Source organism: Bombyx mori, chromosome 24 (genome assembly GCF_030269925.1).
Source record: "Bombyx mori chromosome 24, ASM3026992v2".
NCBI lineage: Eukaryota > Metazoa > Arthropoda > Insecta > Lepidoptera > Bombycidae > Bombyx > Bombyx mori.
In genome coordinates, this window is record NC_085130.1 from 5,850,729 (window position 1) to 5,869,427 (window position 18,699).

At 34.5% G+C, this 18,699-nt stretch overlaps 2 protein-coding genes across 3 annotated transcripts in view; one reads left to right on the plus strand and one right to left on the minus strand.

Moving 5' to 3' along the window:
• LOC101744544 (uncharacterized) overlaps window positions 1-6,483 on the minus strand; it is a 142,831-nt gene extending 136,348 nt beyond the window's left edge. The window contains exon 1 of the mRNA XM_038020080.2: window positions 6,220-6,483. Within this exon, the coding sequence (XP_037876008.1) occupies window positions 6,220-6,274 (55 nt within the window). The 5' untranslated portion in view covers window positions 6,275-6,483. The remainder of the gene's footprint in view (window positions 1-6,219) is intronic.
• Window positions 6,484-6,588: 105 nt separating this feature from the next.
• Window positions 6,589-17,031, plus strand: LOC101736511 (nucleosomal histone kinase 1). Of its 2 annotated transcripts, none has more exons than XM_062675686.1 (6): window positions 6,589-6,791; window positions 7,766-8,052; window positions 8,191-8,433; window positions 11,668-11,826; window positions 12,201-14,462; window positions 15,275-17,031. In XM_062675686.1, the coding sequence occupies exons 3-6, from the start codon at window positions 8,256-8,258 to the stop codon at window positions 15,346-15,348; spliced, it is 2,673 nt and encodes an 890-aa protein (XP_062531670.1). In that variant the 5' UTR covers window positions 6,589-6,791; window positions 7,766-8,052; window positions 8,191-8,255; the 3' UTR covers window positions 15,349-17,031. The 2 variants fall into 2 exon arrangements, with proteins under 2 accessions (XP_062531670.1, XP_004923113.1); XM_004923056.5 differs by having other exon boundaries at window positions 6,610-6,791; window positions 7,800-8,052.
• The last annotated feature ends 1,668 nt before the right edge of the window (window positions 17,032-18,699 follow it).

Consider the following 18,699-nt stretch of genomic DNA (forward strand, 5'->3'; position numbering starts at 1 on the left):
GAATCTTGTTGGAATACCCAGTGCCTGTTATTGAACATGGTATGAGAAACAGGTTCCACAAGGTTCGTCAGGACTGTATTTTGATACACAACTGCATTCGTTTTTACGCCTTTCTCACAAAAATGTACCTCTGTTAAGCCCCAATAAGAAACTCCCAACCATACCATGAGCGAGGATGGAAAATGACCTCGTTGGACACGCGGAATACGGTTGCTCGCTTCTTCACTACTGTGTGCGTACACCTTATCATTTTGTTTGTTGTAGCTCTCTTCTACGGTAAAAATTGTTTGATCCGAAAAAAGAATTTCCCGATATTTTTTTCCCGCGTACCGCTTCAACAAAGCGCGGCGTCTCTTCAGTCTCAGGTCCATTAGACGAGCATTCAAACGATGTCCTGGTTTTCTTCGATATGCCCGAAGCCCTAAGTCTTCATTTAACACCCTTTTCACCGTGGTTCTGCTTAACCCCATCTGAAGGGCCAACAGTTTCTGCTTACGTTTGGGATTTCTTTGAATTCGCGCCTTCACAGCTTTTATCACTGCTGGAGTCCTAACAGACCGAGGGCGACCACTTCTTGACCTGTCATCTACACTAGAGTCTTCATTGTATGGTTTAATGGTACGATAAGCGAATCTTTTGGTTATATTCAAATTTTTCAGTATGTTAAAAATTTGAATTGGCGCGTAACCGCAACGATGCAACGCAATAACTGCAACACGGTCTACTTTAAGCGTCCACTCCATATTTAAAAATGAGTAAAATTCTAAAAGTATACATTTTTATTGTCATGAACAATTCGATATTCGAATTCAATAAACTTTTTTGTGGCCAGCATTCTAAAAGAAAAGTTTTTACTGTGTGACAATACTTATGACCTGACTAGTTATAGATAATCTGAATCTCGGAAACGGCTCCAACGATTTTCTTAATATAAAATTTAGTATACAGAAAATGTTGTTTTATTCGTGTTTTCAATAATCAACTTTATCGATAATTTTGATTTTTTCTTTAAATAATCAGTTCATATTTTTTATTATTCTGTCGGTAAGATCGAAAAATATTATTCATATTTCATCATTTTATCAATGTGTAATTCGTATTTAAATATAATTTCTAAAAAACACAATTTATTAAAAAATAGTCATCTGCTAGTAAAATATTTAAATTAGGCCTTAATTTGAAGATGACTCTCACGAAAGTCAACGATATAATAATATCAGATATTTATTTATCCACTAAATCGACGATCAGATTGGCGCAGTGATAATGATAATTTAACCACACGCTAACAATTTAAAAACATTTATTACATTTAAGTAAGTTGATAAACATCTACAAGGCTACTCGAATCATTATTTTAATTATCATTATCAAATGTTTATATCGTATTTTAACTAGGTAACTGACTATAAGTTAATAAATTCATAAAATAGTCTTAATTTATGTCATTTTTTCGATTCGATTTTCGTTTGAGAGAAGAATATAAAGGCGAAATACGAAAAGGATTAAAAGACGATGTGATTCAGTTGACATTACAGCCTCGTGTCTGTGAAATCGGAGGACACGTCTTGCGTTGCCGATATCGCGTTCCTCCGGTCTCAACGTCCCGGCCACAACGCGCAATAGATCAAGTGATGTATACATCTAGGAACTAATAAAAAAAGATCTAAATATCAGATAATAATCTATATATGAGTCGTCTATTATCAAAGGTGGCAATCTGTGCATTTGGACAAAAAAATGTTATTGATATGTCAATACAGATTGATTTGAACATAATCGTCTCCTTCAAAGAATACGGTTCAAAACCTGCATTAAATAAAGGTTAATAGTTAACCTGTTATTTATGTAAGATGTCGTTCCGAAGAGTTTTGTGACTGCCAATGGAATACAAAGTCAATAATTCGTTTTTCTGATTTACCAATAATTATCCAAAAGTCAGACTGCCGGCTTTGATAATAGTCGACTCATATATATAAAAATGAATTGCTGTTCGTTAGTCTCGCTAAAACTCGAGAACGACTGGACCGATTAGGCTAATTTTGGTCTTGAATTATTTGTGGAAGTCCAGAGAAGGTTTAAAAGGTACATAAATATGAAAATAATCGGAATTAAATAAAAATAACAATTTTGTTTTCCCTTTGATGTGTCCCCCCGTGGGACGGACTCCTTTTGTTTGTTTTAAACGTATTTTATACAAAAGTTTAGGTCTTTTATTTATCGATTGAGGCACTACGAAGTCTGCCGGGTCAGCTAGTAAAAATATATATTCGTTGACTATAGATGCATTTTATAATACTTCATCGAATCTATTTGAATAAAAATAAATAAAAGTATTTTATCACTTAATATTTAATCACTTTCAGTGCGGTAAGAGAAGCGTTTGTTTGCACTCTTTACCTATTTATTGATCAAAGAAGAAACTATAGTCGCACTCCGGAACTGACTCGCACACTACATAAAATATCCTGTCCTTGGCAAACTGCAAAGGTCTCCGGATCAGTAATCCCTCAATCATAAAAAAAACCATTACATATTTTTTATTACCGCTCTCCTGATATTAATTGGTTATCGGAGTCCATTGGCATCGCAACATTAATACTGTCACTCACTGAGGTTTGAAGTCCAAGTCTTAATTCTTTAATAATAACGCATATTACAAGTTTTGTGGGTTTGATTTTTATAACACGATGCTAGTCTTTCATCGTGGAAATGATCTGTGAACATAGGTTGAGTGTGTATTTCACTAGAAAAATTTACACCTGACTGCGGGATTCGAACACCGCTACATTCGTATGACTCGATTGGAGTATACTAGGCCTCTTATCCTTTAGGCCACGACGACTTCGATTACCCCAAAAGACCCTCTTCAGTTCGAAGTCAAATTGCACCTTAAAGCCAAATACGTGAAATATGTCATACACTTGTGTGCTTAGTGCGAGTTTTTTAACGTTCTCGATAGCGTAAAAGTTAACTCAAATCTGTATGGAGCGAGCTGTTCCAACTGCATACAAATTTGAGTTAACTTTTACGATATCGAGAACGTTAAAAAACTCGCATTAAGCACACGGAATGTATCCTGTGCTTTGCGTAACCATTTTCTTTGAACGTGAATACATTATTCTCCTGCCCTTCTCCCAGTCACCTGTGGTCGGCGCAAGAGTCGCGCACTCAACTGGTCGGGTGAGGTTGAGTACGGAAAATAGAAGGAAACGAAGACTTTTTATGCTATTTCGCCATCTTCAATTCTGTGTACCTAATTATTATGCTGTTCAAAAGATACCCACTTCGATAAAGCGGCACGACACAAGAATACCCTCATCGTGGTCGCTGGAAACGGCATAGCCGATCCTGCGGACCAAATGGTAAACAGTCAACATCGCCCAAAACACGTCATTTCGGATCCTCCCGATCCATTACCGGTGCTTTTAGGGTACCCCAAGCACCGGTCATCGTCCTCGCCGAACCCGTCGCTTGCAACGAAAGGCTCGGCAAGTAAATTAATTAATCCACAGACACAGCTCACTGAGTTTTTCGCCGGATTTTAGCAGTGGGTCGCGTTTCCGATCCGCTGGTAGACTCTTCGAAGCGCGGCTCTTGCTAGGGTTCGTGTTAGCAACATCGTCAGGTTTGAGACCCGTGAGCTCACCTGCTAGTTAAGATTACGCTGATATGGTCTCTCTAGACCATCAGCTTAGGTAAGAAAAAAAAAGAAAAAAACGATGATACGACGCGAATGTACCTTTAATACTGATGTTAAAGCGTCTTGTGTGCCCGCACGGATGCGTATGACCATTCTGCCTATTTCTATATGACAATAATGCCGTCTGATTTGAAGGATGTAGCCGTTGTATCTCTATCATATATATGCTCTATATATCTCTATTACTAGTACTATTGTATTCGATATAGTACTCATAGAACTAACGTCTCAAGGTGAGTGATGGCATTTACGTTGTTGATATCTGTGGTTTTCGGTAACCACCTCCTGTACTAGCAAAAAAAAAAACCTCCTTTGTATTAATAGCAAAGTTTTTAATGTTTTATCGTTAGTATATTTTTATATATTATGTACACGAACTTAAAACAGCATTACCGTACAAAGGCTTTGTAACTCGAGCACGCAATGCGAACGTTGCTCTACAAATGTTTAGTCAACAACTATTATTTCGCAAGAATAAACCAAAACACAGACGATGTAAATTATTATAGTAGGTACGTATCGGTCCCTTTGCGGTCAATGTAAACCATTTTGTATTTTGCGTAAAATAGTAAGTATGGGTATAATTAAATTATTATTAAAATATATATATATTTATTCTGTTAATTGAGTCTGTGTTTTTACTGAGACAAGCCTATGCAGGCAAAGGATGTAAATTATTATAGTACTTATCGGTCCCTTTGCGGCCAAAGTAAATCATTTTGTGTCGAAGAAAATTGTAATACGTTTATGTATCTGCCATCTATATTTTAGAAACCGGCAACACAGACGCATTTTATGCAATGATGCATTAACTTTTTTTTTGGGGTTCAAAGTTTGTTGGCAAAGTTCTCAAAGAAATAATTTGGTCACTCTTTTTTAGTGTTACTTTGTTTTACTTTAATAGTGTTAACAATACCCAATTAAATCGATTTTCGACATCTCTCTTAGTATATTATAGTTAAATTAACTGAACTGACTGAATACGTTATTTTTAATTTATTTACACACATTACACATTTGCGTAACTTTTTTTGAAGTTATGATCGTGTAAAATTATTTGATTCCGTAGCCGATGTAAATTATATCCATCTGTCGGTCACGAAATTTGAAACCTTTAGGTGGCATTTGGGACAGAAAAGTTTGCTTATTATAGTTTCTTCAATGTAAACAATACATGAGCTTGTAAAATCATTTTTCAAATGCCTAATGGCTGTTTTGGCTTCCACTGCTCGTATCAAACTATAATTTTGATGATGATTTTTTTAAAGTCTTTCATTAACTTGATGTATGAACGTTTGTCTGTCTGTTGTAAAAATAGTTATAATCATAGATAATACACATAAATTAGTGTTTTAATAATGTTTACGAATCGCGAAAAGCGAGAATCATTCTGGTTCTGAATCATACTTGATTGATTTTTTTTTTTTTCGTTGGTATCACTATTAAAACCAAAGATATAAATTGTGTTTTTTTATATAAATAAGATTAAGGGAAGCTTTTCATTAATGGCACAAACCAGTTCCATTGTTGCTCACTTTTTTATCACAAACGCATGCCACAGATAACAAGAATCATTATCTCGAGTACATACACACTTATTTCAAAGTAAATAATCATAGTTACAGGTACTCTCAACTAATGAGTTATTACGGATGGAAATTTACAAGAAAAAACTTATAAGGTACTGGGCTCTTGGATTTCTATTTTGCGTAAAATAGTAAGTATGGGTATAATTAAATTATTAGTAAAATGGTATTCTTTTATTTACTCTGCTATTCCGTTTATTGTATTTTTACTCAGACAAAGGTTTTTCAAAATTTCACTTTAATTGGTAGTGAGAAAGTTACAAGCTCCGTATTCATTTCAGTTTCAAATCACACCTATAAAAAATGTTGTAGTCAAGTCTATTTTTTTGACATTAATTGTCAAAAAAATAGACGTCACGCTATCCGTACAACGATGTATTTCGTAATTTTAAAGTTAATAAATATTATGTTTAAAATCCCTAATAAATAAAAATTAATTATTTATTATTAAAAATTAATAAAAGCCAAGAATTTATTACGTATCGATTATCGCGAAGTAAAAAAAAGTTATCATTAAACCTACTAGTATTTCTATTTTCATGCAATGCGATATGTTAAAAAATCAGCACTAGTTACATGTTACATTGAATATTAAAACACTGACTTAATCCTAGATATAGACATAGCGTATTAAAACACTAATACCTAGGTACTAACTTTATGTTAGTATGCCTACCTATTCTTTTTAACTTATATTTTCTACTACATACTACCTAATACTGAGAATAATAACTCATAAAAAAGTCGTTACAAACTAGAAAAAGGAAATAACCCCGGTAAGTAACTAAGTAGTGGTGTAATTAAAACTGATAAGATTTCAATAAGATTTAAAACTGGAACAAGTATCAGTAAATATATTTAAATTGTCATGTAAGTTATCAGAAGATATAAAAAAAAACTTGCAACCAAATCAATGAAATAAATACGAACCAAAAAAATCCTCCCAGGTCATAGAATGGTCTGAATCACCGTTACCAATATCCATCTTCGTGCACTCAATACAGACAACATAACATAGATTATGATACCTTTGAAATTATTACATATAAAAAAAAACAAGAAAAACAAAACACAGATTAGTTTTATTTATCACAAAACACATCTCATTTTGTTTATTTGTTGACAAGCGTAAACATCGCGAGCTGCGGCCGGAGCGAGGGACGCGGCCTCACGGTCAGCTGTGAATTAGCGAGTGAATGAAACGCCAGTAGGTAGGCACGGTAATGTAACTGTTGGCAGTATAACTAACTATATACATTCAAACACAGCGCGGTCATTGTGTACACAGGGGCCCATTGCACTGAACCTACATGAGTAAGTAGTATATTCTCGATTCGAGGCAGTAGGAATACGTTAATTTTGTGCGACGCTATGGCGCCACACCATATTGAGTGTAGTAAATTCTAAAACGTATGCAGTAGGAAAACATAGTGTCAATTTTGTTAATGTTTTGTGGTAGCATCGTACCGTACCGTAAATTTAAATTTCTAATACATATTAATGTATGTTTACAAGTTAAGATACAAATATCAAAAATAATACTACTTAAGTACATATATATAATTTCTGAAAAAAAATTGTGTCAATTAAACGTGCGGTTTTAATTCAACAAAACGATACAGAAAAATAGAAATATATAATAGAAATAGCATATTTCTGTCGTTAATTCTTTAGTCTTTCGTTCCAATATTTGCTTTGCTAGAAGCGAATAATTCTTAGTACTTGGCAGTAGCTTTCTGTTGGTATCGCCATCTCTTCAATTAATCCAGATTTTCACGCTGATTGTGATGCTAATGCAGAACAACCACTCTGAAAGCTATTCAAGTAAGAAGAGCGAGCGCCTTAATGCGTGGAAACTGTTTCATTAATCATGCGTTTTTGAATTAACGTCATAATACGAACCAGCTTAACGCCATTGGTATTTAAATATTAAGTGTATTATTAATAGTACTTCTTATCTATGATTGATATATATTAGTATGTGTAAATGTTACCTTGCTCATCTAATGATATATCGTAGGATATGACATCTATTGTCGACATTAACACAACTTCGAATAAATCCCGAAGGTAAACTGCTAGCGAATTTCAAGATGATATCAAATAATTGTTCAAAATTATTTAACGCTCAGGAACAAGAAATCCACAGAATGATTTTCGAAAAAATAAAAATAAAATATAGTGGTTTAGGCGTTCGACTATTAAGTAAAATCGACTACAATTAACATTTGATAGAGCTGACCAAAAATTTTATAAATAAATTAAGCTCATTATATCGAAAAGGAAATATTGTAAATTAAGCACATCTAATGTTGAAAGTAATTATTTTAATGTTCCCAGTGCTGGTAAATCCTCCTTTTGACAGCCGACTTTACTTTAAAGAGTGAATAAAGTGGCATTAAAATTGTAATTCTAAATTTATTTTGTATTCCCTAATTATATTTCCTAAATTAGTACATCGTCTTTGTTATTATAGTGGATACTACCAAGAAAGTGAGTATTTTTTAAAGTACAACGGAACTAAGATTGCTAAAAAGTCGAGATATAAACGGCCATTCGTAAAATAATAAAAAAAACACTAACAACATGGCTGACGATCAATCAGTTGTTATTTCTGCTGAAATGATATTGTAAATTTAACGGAGTACGTCAAGTTTACATGACTAAGAATTTAGTAATGAATGAAAATTTCCTGAAAGTGATTCATTATTAACAAATAAAGTAACTAACGGGACATTACGGACTGAATTCATAAACATTCAGGTAAGATAGAAAATCAATAATAATAATACTGTTTAAATCACATTAAATGTTACTTAAGAACTTAACTCAATAAATACTGATGTAGGATTGCTGCATATTATTAGATTCGTAAATTGTCTTTACGTGATTGTTTTGTAGAATCTACCGTGATACGGTTGGTAAAAGTTTGGAAGGCAAATATTCAAAAGTTATTGTCTGTTGGAATGCCGCGGCGGGCACCAGATATTGTTCAGTTGCCTTTACACCCGAAGAAGAAAGTTAAGACTTTAGAGGATGAAACCTCCAGTCTGGACGTGAGTTTCTGTGACGACGAGGCATTACCGCCGGGTATTGTATTCACAGACATTCAGCTCAAGAAATGGCGGATCGGGAAGCCCATTGGTGAGTGTTTCGAATTTACAGAATAGGAGTAACCAACTCCAAAGCATAGTAAGATCAGATAGATTCCATAGATAAACAATATTTGTTTTGCTGACCCTATAAACAATAAAATAAAACTATGTCGTAAAACCATGAAAATACTTAAAAAACTTGAGCTACTTTTCTATACTGTTATACAAAATTTTTAATCTAATTAACTACATAATAGTGATATGGTAGGTAAGTATTGTAAGACCACATTTACCAATACCTCTCCGGTTTGAAATGTTGAATAGTTGAATTGAGATATCAACCTCACGTATTCACATACGTATATGTAGGGTTGTTATACAGTATCCTGATAATGTCTAAAATCCTAATAGGTTCTTTCACCTATAAATCTAAGAAAAGTATATTCAAAAATATAATATTTTGCACAAAACTTTACTGGGTTATTTATCATCCGTGTATTAAACGAAAGGTAGCTAGCTATGTTATATAAAGTTCATCATTTACACTGAGTACAACAAACAATTGGATTTTAAAATGATTAAGGTTGGATTTCAATATGAAATTTGCAAAATTCCAAGAACATAAATATTTAAACACCAAAATAAATAAGATGACCTATTGACCGCTACGGAGGAATCCAGTGCCTTACGTGGCAGTCAAAGGCTAAACAAATTTTTCAAACGAAATTGGTGATATCTGAAAAAAGTATTCACGTGATGGACAAAATTATTGCTTGTTGCTTTCTGAATTGAATAAATAATAGTTTAAAAAAACGAACAAAATATGCTTTTATTGAAAATCCAACTAAAAAATTTAAAATAAATTTTTAATAAATTTGAATTAAAACGTGTAAGAAAAAATGATTTAAAAAAGCATGGGTTGCTTTTCAGGATATTATCAAAATAACCTTTCTACTCATATCTGTTCATAAAATATTTATAACTACTGATACCATGCACCCCACTTTTTTTTTACAATAAAATAATTTTTTCTTACACTATTTTTAATTCAAATTTATTAAAATTTATTTTAAATTTTTTAGCTGAATTTTTAATAAATGCGTATTTTGTTAGTTTTTTTAAACTATTATTTATTTTTAATTTTTTGGTTGAATTTGAATTTTTAATTTTTTTAAAATATTGAATTGTCATCGGTCATTAATAAGTATACAAGATTTCGAGTTAATTCGACGTTTTCAAGGGGGTCAAAATCATGTTAAAAGATTCCGTTACAAACATACATATGTTTGAAGCTAATAAAAGCGTATTAAAATATATAGTCAATGTAGCTGTAAAATACATTATTGTTTTAATTTCTCACATTTAGTTATGCAATTTCTAGTTACGTGTAACACAATATGTCCTAATATTTTGATAATATATTAGGAAAATGATAATTTAATGTCTTGTAATTCCAATTAGTGAATATGTAACATAATAAGCTAACATTATATTGTGTTACATGCGTGGGCTCCACCATCTCACTGATCTCTGATGTGAAGTATTTCTACATTACGAAAAAAGAAAATGAAAGCACAATAAAAAAAATACTGACACCATTGTATTGGAATTTTGAAGGGCCATGAGTACCCGCAAATTGATTCTGATGTAGAACAATCATGTATTTGAGTTTGAAGCCCAGGATATTCCTTTCAAACTAAGGCCTAATCAACATGTATTAACAACTACACATCCACTATTTGGGCTAGGTTTAAGGGCCTTGAACAGTGCTAAACACCTAGTGTAATTTTGATTGTATTAATGTTACACATAAATATAATAATCTTTATTAGATAGTAAACTCTACTTAAACAGAGTTACATAATATTTTTTTTAGTGCCTAAAAAAATATTATGTATATATAGCCGTCTGGTGTAGTGGTAAGTGACATGGTCACTACACAAGGTGGTCGCGGGTTCGAATCCCGCCAAGGGAAGATATTTCTATGATAAATATAAATGTCTTTTCCAGAGTTATGGATGTCTATTAAATATATGTATGTGTATAATAAAAATCTTACATTTATATCCGTTATCTGGTACCTGTAACACAAGTTCTTTACGAACTTATCACGGGACCAGTTAACGTGGCGTGATTGTTAGTAAATATTTATTATTTATTATTATTTATATTTATTTAAAATCTTATTAATTACATAATATTTTTTTAAAAAGATATTAAAAATACAATTTTTAAAAAACACTATATAAAAATAGATTACCGCTGATGGCGGTATCTACGACACAAGCCACCAGTGGTTAGGACTCCAGAGTGAGAAACCTCCTCACGTATTATCCAATTATTATTATTATATTACGATTTAATGAATACTGTATGTTCCAGTTATATCATATTGGCAAATAAAAGGGAAAATTGCCCCACAATAATTGCAATTCCGTCTAACGTATATTTCATATAACAACTATTAATTTTGTTTCCACACATCTTTCTAAAACACACCACACACAAGAAAGTTAACGACACTGCTTGTATTCTAAACTGGTTTTGTAACTTGACTATCCGCTTCAACTAATTATACGCAACTTTTTAATGGGTATATTTACCTTTTGTTTATTACACAAATATGTAATAGACAACAGTTTAAAGTCAGTGCATAATAATGTGTACATATTATTATGTAAAGTTTTTTTATCTTTCAAATTTTACATTTGTGATTAATTTGCAGGATACTTAGTCTCAAATACATATCTTGCAAATTAATGTGCTTTTTTTTCTTTATTGTGCATGTAGGTAAGCTCATAATCATCATATGATAGAATCGTCTTGCCCAGATTTTTTGTAATAAACATTGTGATGTGACTATTCACTAGTTCTGATAGAAATACACTCTGATGCTCAGTTTGTTTATAATTCACAATTATATTTTACCGATAAATAACATTATTTTTCTCTTCAAACTAAAATGAGCCGAACTGTAACAACTATTCATGAGCACTCATCGTACAGTTGAAGTGTTTGGAATGAAGGGTAGTTACAACCAAGATTAGATAAAAAAGAAGTAAATAGACTTACTGTCGAGTAATTAGTATTAGTGGTAGCTATAGGAGGTGTATATAAAGCCTTTTCAAAGCAGTGTGCATAAAATCGTTCCAATAACAGTCAAATAAAGTATTTCCACTTAAAACATCATCTCTACTTTGCTCTGCTTATATCTAAATCTTGTTGCTTTATAATGACTGCTCTGTACTTTACACTCCAACTCAATTAATATATCTCTTCACAGGTAGAGGAAGTTTTGGTAGGATTTACTTAGCATCAGATGACGTAGACAACGAGGTGACCAAATTCAATGCAAGATATGTGGTTAAAATTGAACCACACACCAATGGTCCCTTGTTTGTTGAAATACATTGCCTTATTAGAACTGCCCAAGCTGCTAAAGGTAAGTTTTAGTGTATAATTATGTCTAGGAGCTACATTTAATTTATTCATAAAGAATATATGTAAATAGTAACAGAAAAATTAACAAAAACGGCTGATTTCTTTAAAAAAAAATTCCTTCAAACCCGCGAGTGAAGTGTTAATAATGGTTTGACTTGTCAATATCATATATAATATAAATGTATATCATTAATAATTTTGACAAAAAAAAGGATTTAATTTTTTTCTTTTTTTTTAATGAATCTTGATTAATAATATCAAAATGTATACAGAGTATTGAGATATTTTAATTTTTTAATTCATCATCGCAAACTAATTAACGTGCAAATTGTGTGATATGCAGCAAAAAAGTTAATCGGGTAATTTATTTAACAGTTAAATCATGGAGATTAGAAAAAAAGCAAAAACGTCTCGGCATGCCGGTGTACATTGCTAGCGGATCGTTCACAGACGAGAACAGCGGTGTGAAATATAGATTCCTAGTCTTACCTCGCTACGACGTTGACCTACACAAGATCATTAGCAGGACACGCGTTCTCGACTTGAAAAACGTCCTCGTACTGGCCATACAAATACTAGACGTTCTAGAGTACCTTCATCATCAAGGGTACACTCATTCTGATATAAAAAGCTCCAATCTAATGTTAGGTTTTGACGGCACGAGAATCGGTAAAATACCGGTATTGAAATCGACCCCCTCTTACCAGAAGGAAACGAAGGAAGTGGCGGTTCTCTCCGGGAAGCACAGACGGGCTAAGCCGGGAAAATCTAGGAATTCGAATTATTATGACGATGAGGACTTTAAAATCAGCTACAGGAGTCCTAATCAGTCGGACGAGGAGAGCGACAGAAAGCTGACTACAGTGAAGAATAAACTTCGGAAGATACTCTCGGATAGAGATAGTAGGACCCTCCACAGGCACCACGCGTTCAATCTCCGTCAGTTGTCGAGCTATGTCAACTACGAGGACATGAACAGTTCGGTTTGTTCGGATCAGTCGTACCAGAAGCTGATAGATGACTTCGGTAACAAAAACTTGATACGCACCACAAAGGAGTTTCGTGAAACTAAAAAGAATAATAATGCTAGATTGAAAGCGGGCAGTAACTGTAATGAAGCCGACGAAATATACCAAGAAGCTGTTTTGTCACAATCGAACGGCCTTATTTACCTGTTGGATTTTGGTTTGGCCTCGAAGTTCTTGGACTCCGACGGAAAGCACAAGGACTTTGGAATGGACGCTAGAAAAGCCCATGACGGTACTTTGGAGTACAGCTCTAGAGACTCCCATATCGGAGCTCATTCCAGGAGGTCTGATCTCGAAACGCTTGGATACAATTTACTCGACTGGTTAACCGGGACTTTACCTTGGAAAACGTCTGAAGTTCTGGCTGAACCGGATCTAGTTCATGCCTTGAAAAAGAATTTCATGGGCGACATAAAGTTGCTGCTCAAAACTTGCTTCAAAACTGAATTCTACCCTCAGTTCATGGAGAAATATTTAGAATACGTCACCAGTTTAGATTTCCCCGAGAAGCCGGATTATGATTACTGTAGAAGTTTATTCAGGAGTGAACTGCTGAAAAATGGATGCTCAGAAAAGGAGAGCCTCAATTTTATAGAACTCTCAATGTCGCCCATGAATAGAAAGCTCAGTTACACCAAAAAGTTTGGACGAAAAAACACGCCACCCAACTTTCTGGCACGGAATGGCATAAAAAAACCGCACGAGCGCGAGAACGTTTGGTCGTTAGAAAATGACTTGAAATTAGAACTTTTAAGGCAAACTTTGAACTCGTCGCGTGACGGCGTCCGCAAGCCGTGTGCGTCTAGGAACTTTTTCGTCTCGGACGCGGATTTAGTGGCCCGACTCAGAAAATCGCTGATGCCCCACGACATATTCGGGAAGAAGTTATCACCGAAAAATTTGAGATCGAAAAAGAAGATAGTACAGAAACGCAAAGGCCGACACAGGAATAGTATTGGCAAATTTGGAAACTTCATGGGATCCGCACGGCAATTCTCTTGGGCCGAAGTACTAGCAGGTAACCCTGAAGACATAATAAGAGCGAAAGAGAGAACAGTAGCCGAGGAATTTGACGACGACAGCACATGCAAATATAGGATTAGAAAACTTTCAGAAGTGTCAGAGAACAGCGATTCGTCACAGTCGCCTCTGATGCAAAAAGATTACCTACAAAACAAGAACCCTACCTACGCCATGAAAGAAGTTCTGGCCGCGTTCAGGAAGAAGGCACTCGGCAAAGATAAAAGTACAAAAGAACACGATCATACGACTCATTTAGACGGATACACGCCGGCCATGGTCAAAATATACAGAATGAAAGAAAGGAGAGAAGCGAAAGAGAAAATCGAAGTATTAAAACAGCAGAATGGTTTTAAGAGAGAGACTGAAATTGAACCTAGATGTACAAGATCAACTAGATCCAAACAGAAGCCGGAATTAGTTCTGACGACACGATGCACCCGACAAAAGGCTAGCAGCACAGATGAGAAAGAAGTAGTATTAGAATGTAAGAGTAATGAACAATCGAAACTTAAGAAAAGAGTTGCAGGTAAGAAGATTAAAAAAGAAGTGAAGATCACTGAAGGTGTCAAGCCAGCTAATAAATCGAGTAAGTGTACATACCGTAACTTAGCAGTTAGCAAAGGTTTACTTGATACCGTTCAAAATACTATTGCAGTTAACGGGCAAGCAATGGAAGTCGTTGTGGCCTAGAACAGTGGTGCTCAAACTTTTTTCGACTACGACCACTTCGGTAGAGAGAAAATCTGGCAACTCCCTAGGAGTGGTGTATTTAGAGAAACTATATGAACCGAAGAGTAAAAAAAATTGCTACCTCCAATAACCTTCTCGCGGCCCCTCTAGTTTGAATATTGTAGGCAGGGAGCAAATTTTCTAAGGAAATATATACTTAACTCATGTTCGCAAATGACTTCAACGATGTAGGAATAAAAATCAAACCCACAAAAATCTTTATTTGGTGTAATTACTGTTAGCAGGACGTTGTGTGAGTGCACACGAGTAGGTATCATCACGCTGCCTATTTTCACTACGAAGCAATCATTTCCAGATCTAGATTGAGCACCCTTCAATACTATTACACAATATAATTAAGACTTCGACGACGCGTCTGAAGGCGATTCGCATTGTGATGTCTGTGGGCAGCAGTAAAACCAGTGGTCCAAACTAAAATTAGCCCACTGAGTTTCTCGCCGGATCTTCTTAGTGGGTCACGTTTCCGTTCCGGTGACGGATTCTGCGAAGCACTGCTCTTGCTAGGGCCAGTGGTGGCAACACCTCCGGCTTGAGTTCACCTACACGCTAGGGTAACACTGATATAGCCTCTCAAGGCATCAGCATAGGTAGGAAAAAAAATGAATCCAACAACATTTATTAATAAATGCTATTTTCCTTTATTTCTAGAATCATCAAGAAGATCCAGTACGTATTCCATTCCTAATAGAAGGAGATTGCGAAGTAGTAAACGCGTGAAATAAATAAAAGAAAAATACAATAAATCTTTCGTTGGGAATTAACCAATAATAACTATTGACAACTTAAAAAAAAACTTTTCAAAAAATATACATTTTATCAATACATTTGTATTAAACTTGTGTGTTTAAAAATATCGTACCTTCAGTATTGAATGTAGCGTTGTTTTCATAAATACCCTCAGATTCTAAAAATAGTAATGATTAAAAGAAAAAAGTGTATGCCTTTACCCCTTTTATACAAATTATTATTAAAAAAAAAGGAATAAACGTGTCTATGAAACCTCTACTAAGTCCATTTGCATTTCAATTAAGTTGGTAGGACAAAAGAATCATGAGGTGAAGAAGTCTTCGCTCTATTCGTGATGGTCCTTCGAGCCTGCTTAATATCCTCTTAATTAAATACCTAATTACTACGGATACACTTATTTGTGCGTGCTATGCTACGTTGTCAAGGCATATTGGTTTTACTGTATTTGTTTTTCGTCACGTCATCACCAATCGAGTAAAACCATTTTAAAATTGCACTTGTCCGAAGTATCAAATTTTGAAAAAAAAATAGCTAGGTGGAGCGTGAAACTGACCTCCGAAATACAACAACGATGGCGGTATCGGATACGCTGCAGGCAAGTTAGAGTTTGAGCAAAATACTTACTGCCGTGTTGTCATTCATACAAATTCGGTTTCTAACTGTAAAAACTTTTTCGACTTTCTTGTCTATGGAAGAGATTATTTAAAAACTTTTTTAAGTAAGTGACCATTTAGCCATTCTGGTCGTTAGAAACTTATCAAAATTGCATGGTTGTAACGTGTCGGAACGTTTTAATTTCTGATTACAAAATATTGACGAAAAAGAGAGAGCGTAGTTTCAAGTATAAAGCGATACGATGTTTTCCTGCTGCGTTTTCGTATATTCTATTTCGCTGTGTCCTTCAAATCCAGTATCTAGGTTTGTTCCATTATCAACAAAATCACATGTAGGTAATTAATCAGGGCTTCGCACGGGTTAATCCTTGTAATAAACATCTTATTTTGGAGCTGTGTATGTATTTCGAAAGTGAAGCTAATGTGAATCCACCGTTTAATGATTTTACACTAATTAAATGAATCTATGATTTCTGTAATCCAACTTCGTATTTCCTAGGAAAATATATGTATGTATGTGGTGTGGTACCTACATTATTTTTACTAATATAAAAAATGCAAATATAAAATCGAAATATTGGTATGTGTAAATGCAATTATACTGCATATTAAAGTATATATGAGTCGTCTATTATCAAAGGTGGCAATCTGTGCATTTGGACAAAAAAATGTTATTGATAAGTCAATACAGACTGATTTGAATATAATCGTCTCCTTCAAAGAATACGGTTCAAAACCTGCATTAAATAAAGATTAATACTTAACCTATTATTTATCTAAGATGTCGTTTAGAAGAGTTTTGTGACTGCCAATGGAATACAAAGTCAATAATTCGTTTTTCTGATTTACCAATAATTGTCCAAAAGTCACATTGCCGGCTTTGATAATAGTCGACTCATATGGTGCATTTTTCCGCCATTTCAATTCAGTACAATAAACATTTAATCGAATTTCTTTGCATTTTATTATGCAATTAAATTATTATTTTCCGTTGTATGTCAATTGATTTTGTAAGTTTACAATGAATAAAGAAAATTGTGTAAATTTTAGCGTTTCAGTCGATGCGTCACTATAATAATCGGTTTCGTCTATACGGAATATTTACATAGACTATTTACACAGATGTTTAGTGCATCGCTATTTAGAAATGCATCATCATTCATGACGGATCATTTATTGTAAGTAATACCTTGGAAAGGTCGTCACTATCGTTGTAGCTAATGAGTATCATAAACATTTGAATTGTGTAAAAATGGGCAGCACAAATAATGGCACCGATATTTTTCATTTGCAATTATAGAATCGGAATTTTCGGCGACTTGTGATCAAACTTTTTTTTATTGCCCTTGTAGGCAGACGAGCATGCGGCCCACCTAATGTTGAGTGGTTACCGTCGCCCATGGACTTACAAACTCATACTCTCCACAAGCCTCGTTTGAAGAAGGATGTGTCATAGCGCTCGGGAAACACCGTGGAAGATAGCTCATTCCAAATCCGGATGGTACGTGGCAAAAAATATCTCTGGAAACGCACTGTGGATGAACGCAGTGGCTCCAGGTAGTATGGATGAACTCTACTCCGGTGGCGGGCGGCGCGATGGTAAAAACGAGATGATGTTTCATCTCAAACAATTCCTCAGAGCACTTCTCGTACGGTACAAAATACAGAGAGTACCGAAGTCCCTCCGCGGACCCAGAGGTTCCAAACGATCCGTGCCAATGGGATTATCGACAGTCCGAACGGCCCTCTTCTGTGTGGAATCAAATGGAAGAAGCTGGTATTTGGGAGCCCCGGCCGGGCGGCCCAGAGATGGGAGCAGTACTCCACGCGAGGCCACTTGTGTTTTATAAAGCAAAATACTTTGCCCAAGCGTGAAGCACCGCTTTGCTCTGTTTAGGACTCCCAGCATTTTGGACACCAACTTTGCTTTGCCTTCCAAATGTCTCCGAAATTGCACATCGCTCGAAATGTCGACTCCAAGTATTCCGATACTCTCGGAAGGGAATGAAAATATTATTAATTCAAAGCACAAGTGCTAGAATATTATGAGACCATTTCGTTATAGAACGTAATACTGTTGAATGCTGATGCCTTTGCATGATTCTGAATTCCAAGACTAACTAATCTTTTTTTCTGTAAATTGAAGTCATGACTTTATTCTACTTCATAGGGTAACATATCTTCTGTTACTTCCTAAACGTAATATTAAATTCAAAATAAAAAAAATCACGATCTTCTGACCAGGAATTCATTCAATTCTATCATGTCTTCGGGATCAATATACTAGTTCATTTCCACAATATATAGAAGCTGTGATTTTACTAGTGACCTCCCCTTGTTAGGCGAGAAGTAGCAATGTTTTCGAGTGTAAAAGGTAAAAAAAATATCATGTTCCACTACAAACGCATTTTCCTTAGAATATTTTCACGCAGTTATGCAATTTGCTTCCAAAAGCGACTAAGCGTTTTTTGTTGTTGTTTTAAAAAGCGTTTTATAAGATTTCAAATGATTAACAAATTATGATCAAAAACAATGTAACTATAAAAAATACATTTGGAGATAACAGCACAAAATGTGACAAGCCAAATTGAATCAAGTCTACAGCAGTCTGAACACTCATTGGATACATTGTTTGGGTGTCTCGTGTCTGCAAAGCGTTTTTCTTCATAATGTTCATTTTGTTTTAACTGTTCTCCCATTTGACAGAAAATC

Bases quoted from the DNA above. Each gene is read 5' to 3' on its own strand.
- LOC101736511 (XM_062675686.1), top strand. From the start codon at position 8,256: ATGCCGCGGCGGGCACCAGATATTGTTCAGTTGCCTTTACACCCGAAG. The intron at 8,434-11,667 runs GTGAGTGTTTCG...ATCTCTTCACAG, and splicing joins GCGGATCGGGAAGCCCATTG to GTAGAGGAAGTTTTGGTAGG. The intron at 11,827-12,200 runs GTAAGTTTTAGT...TTTATTTAACAG, and splicing joins AACTGCCCAAGCTGCTAAAG to TTAAATCATGGAGATTAGAA.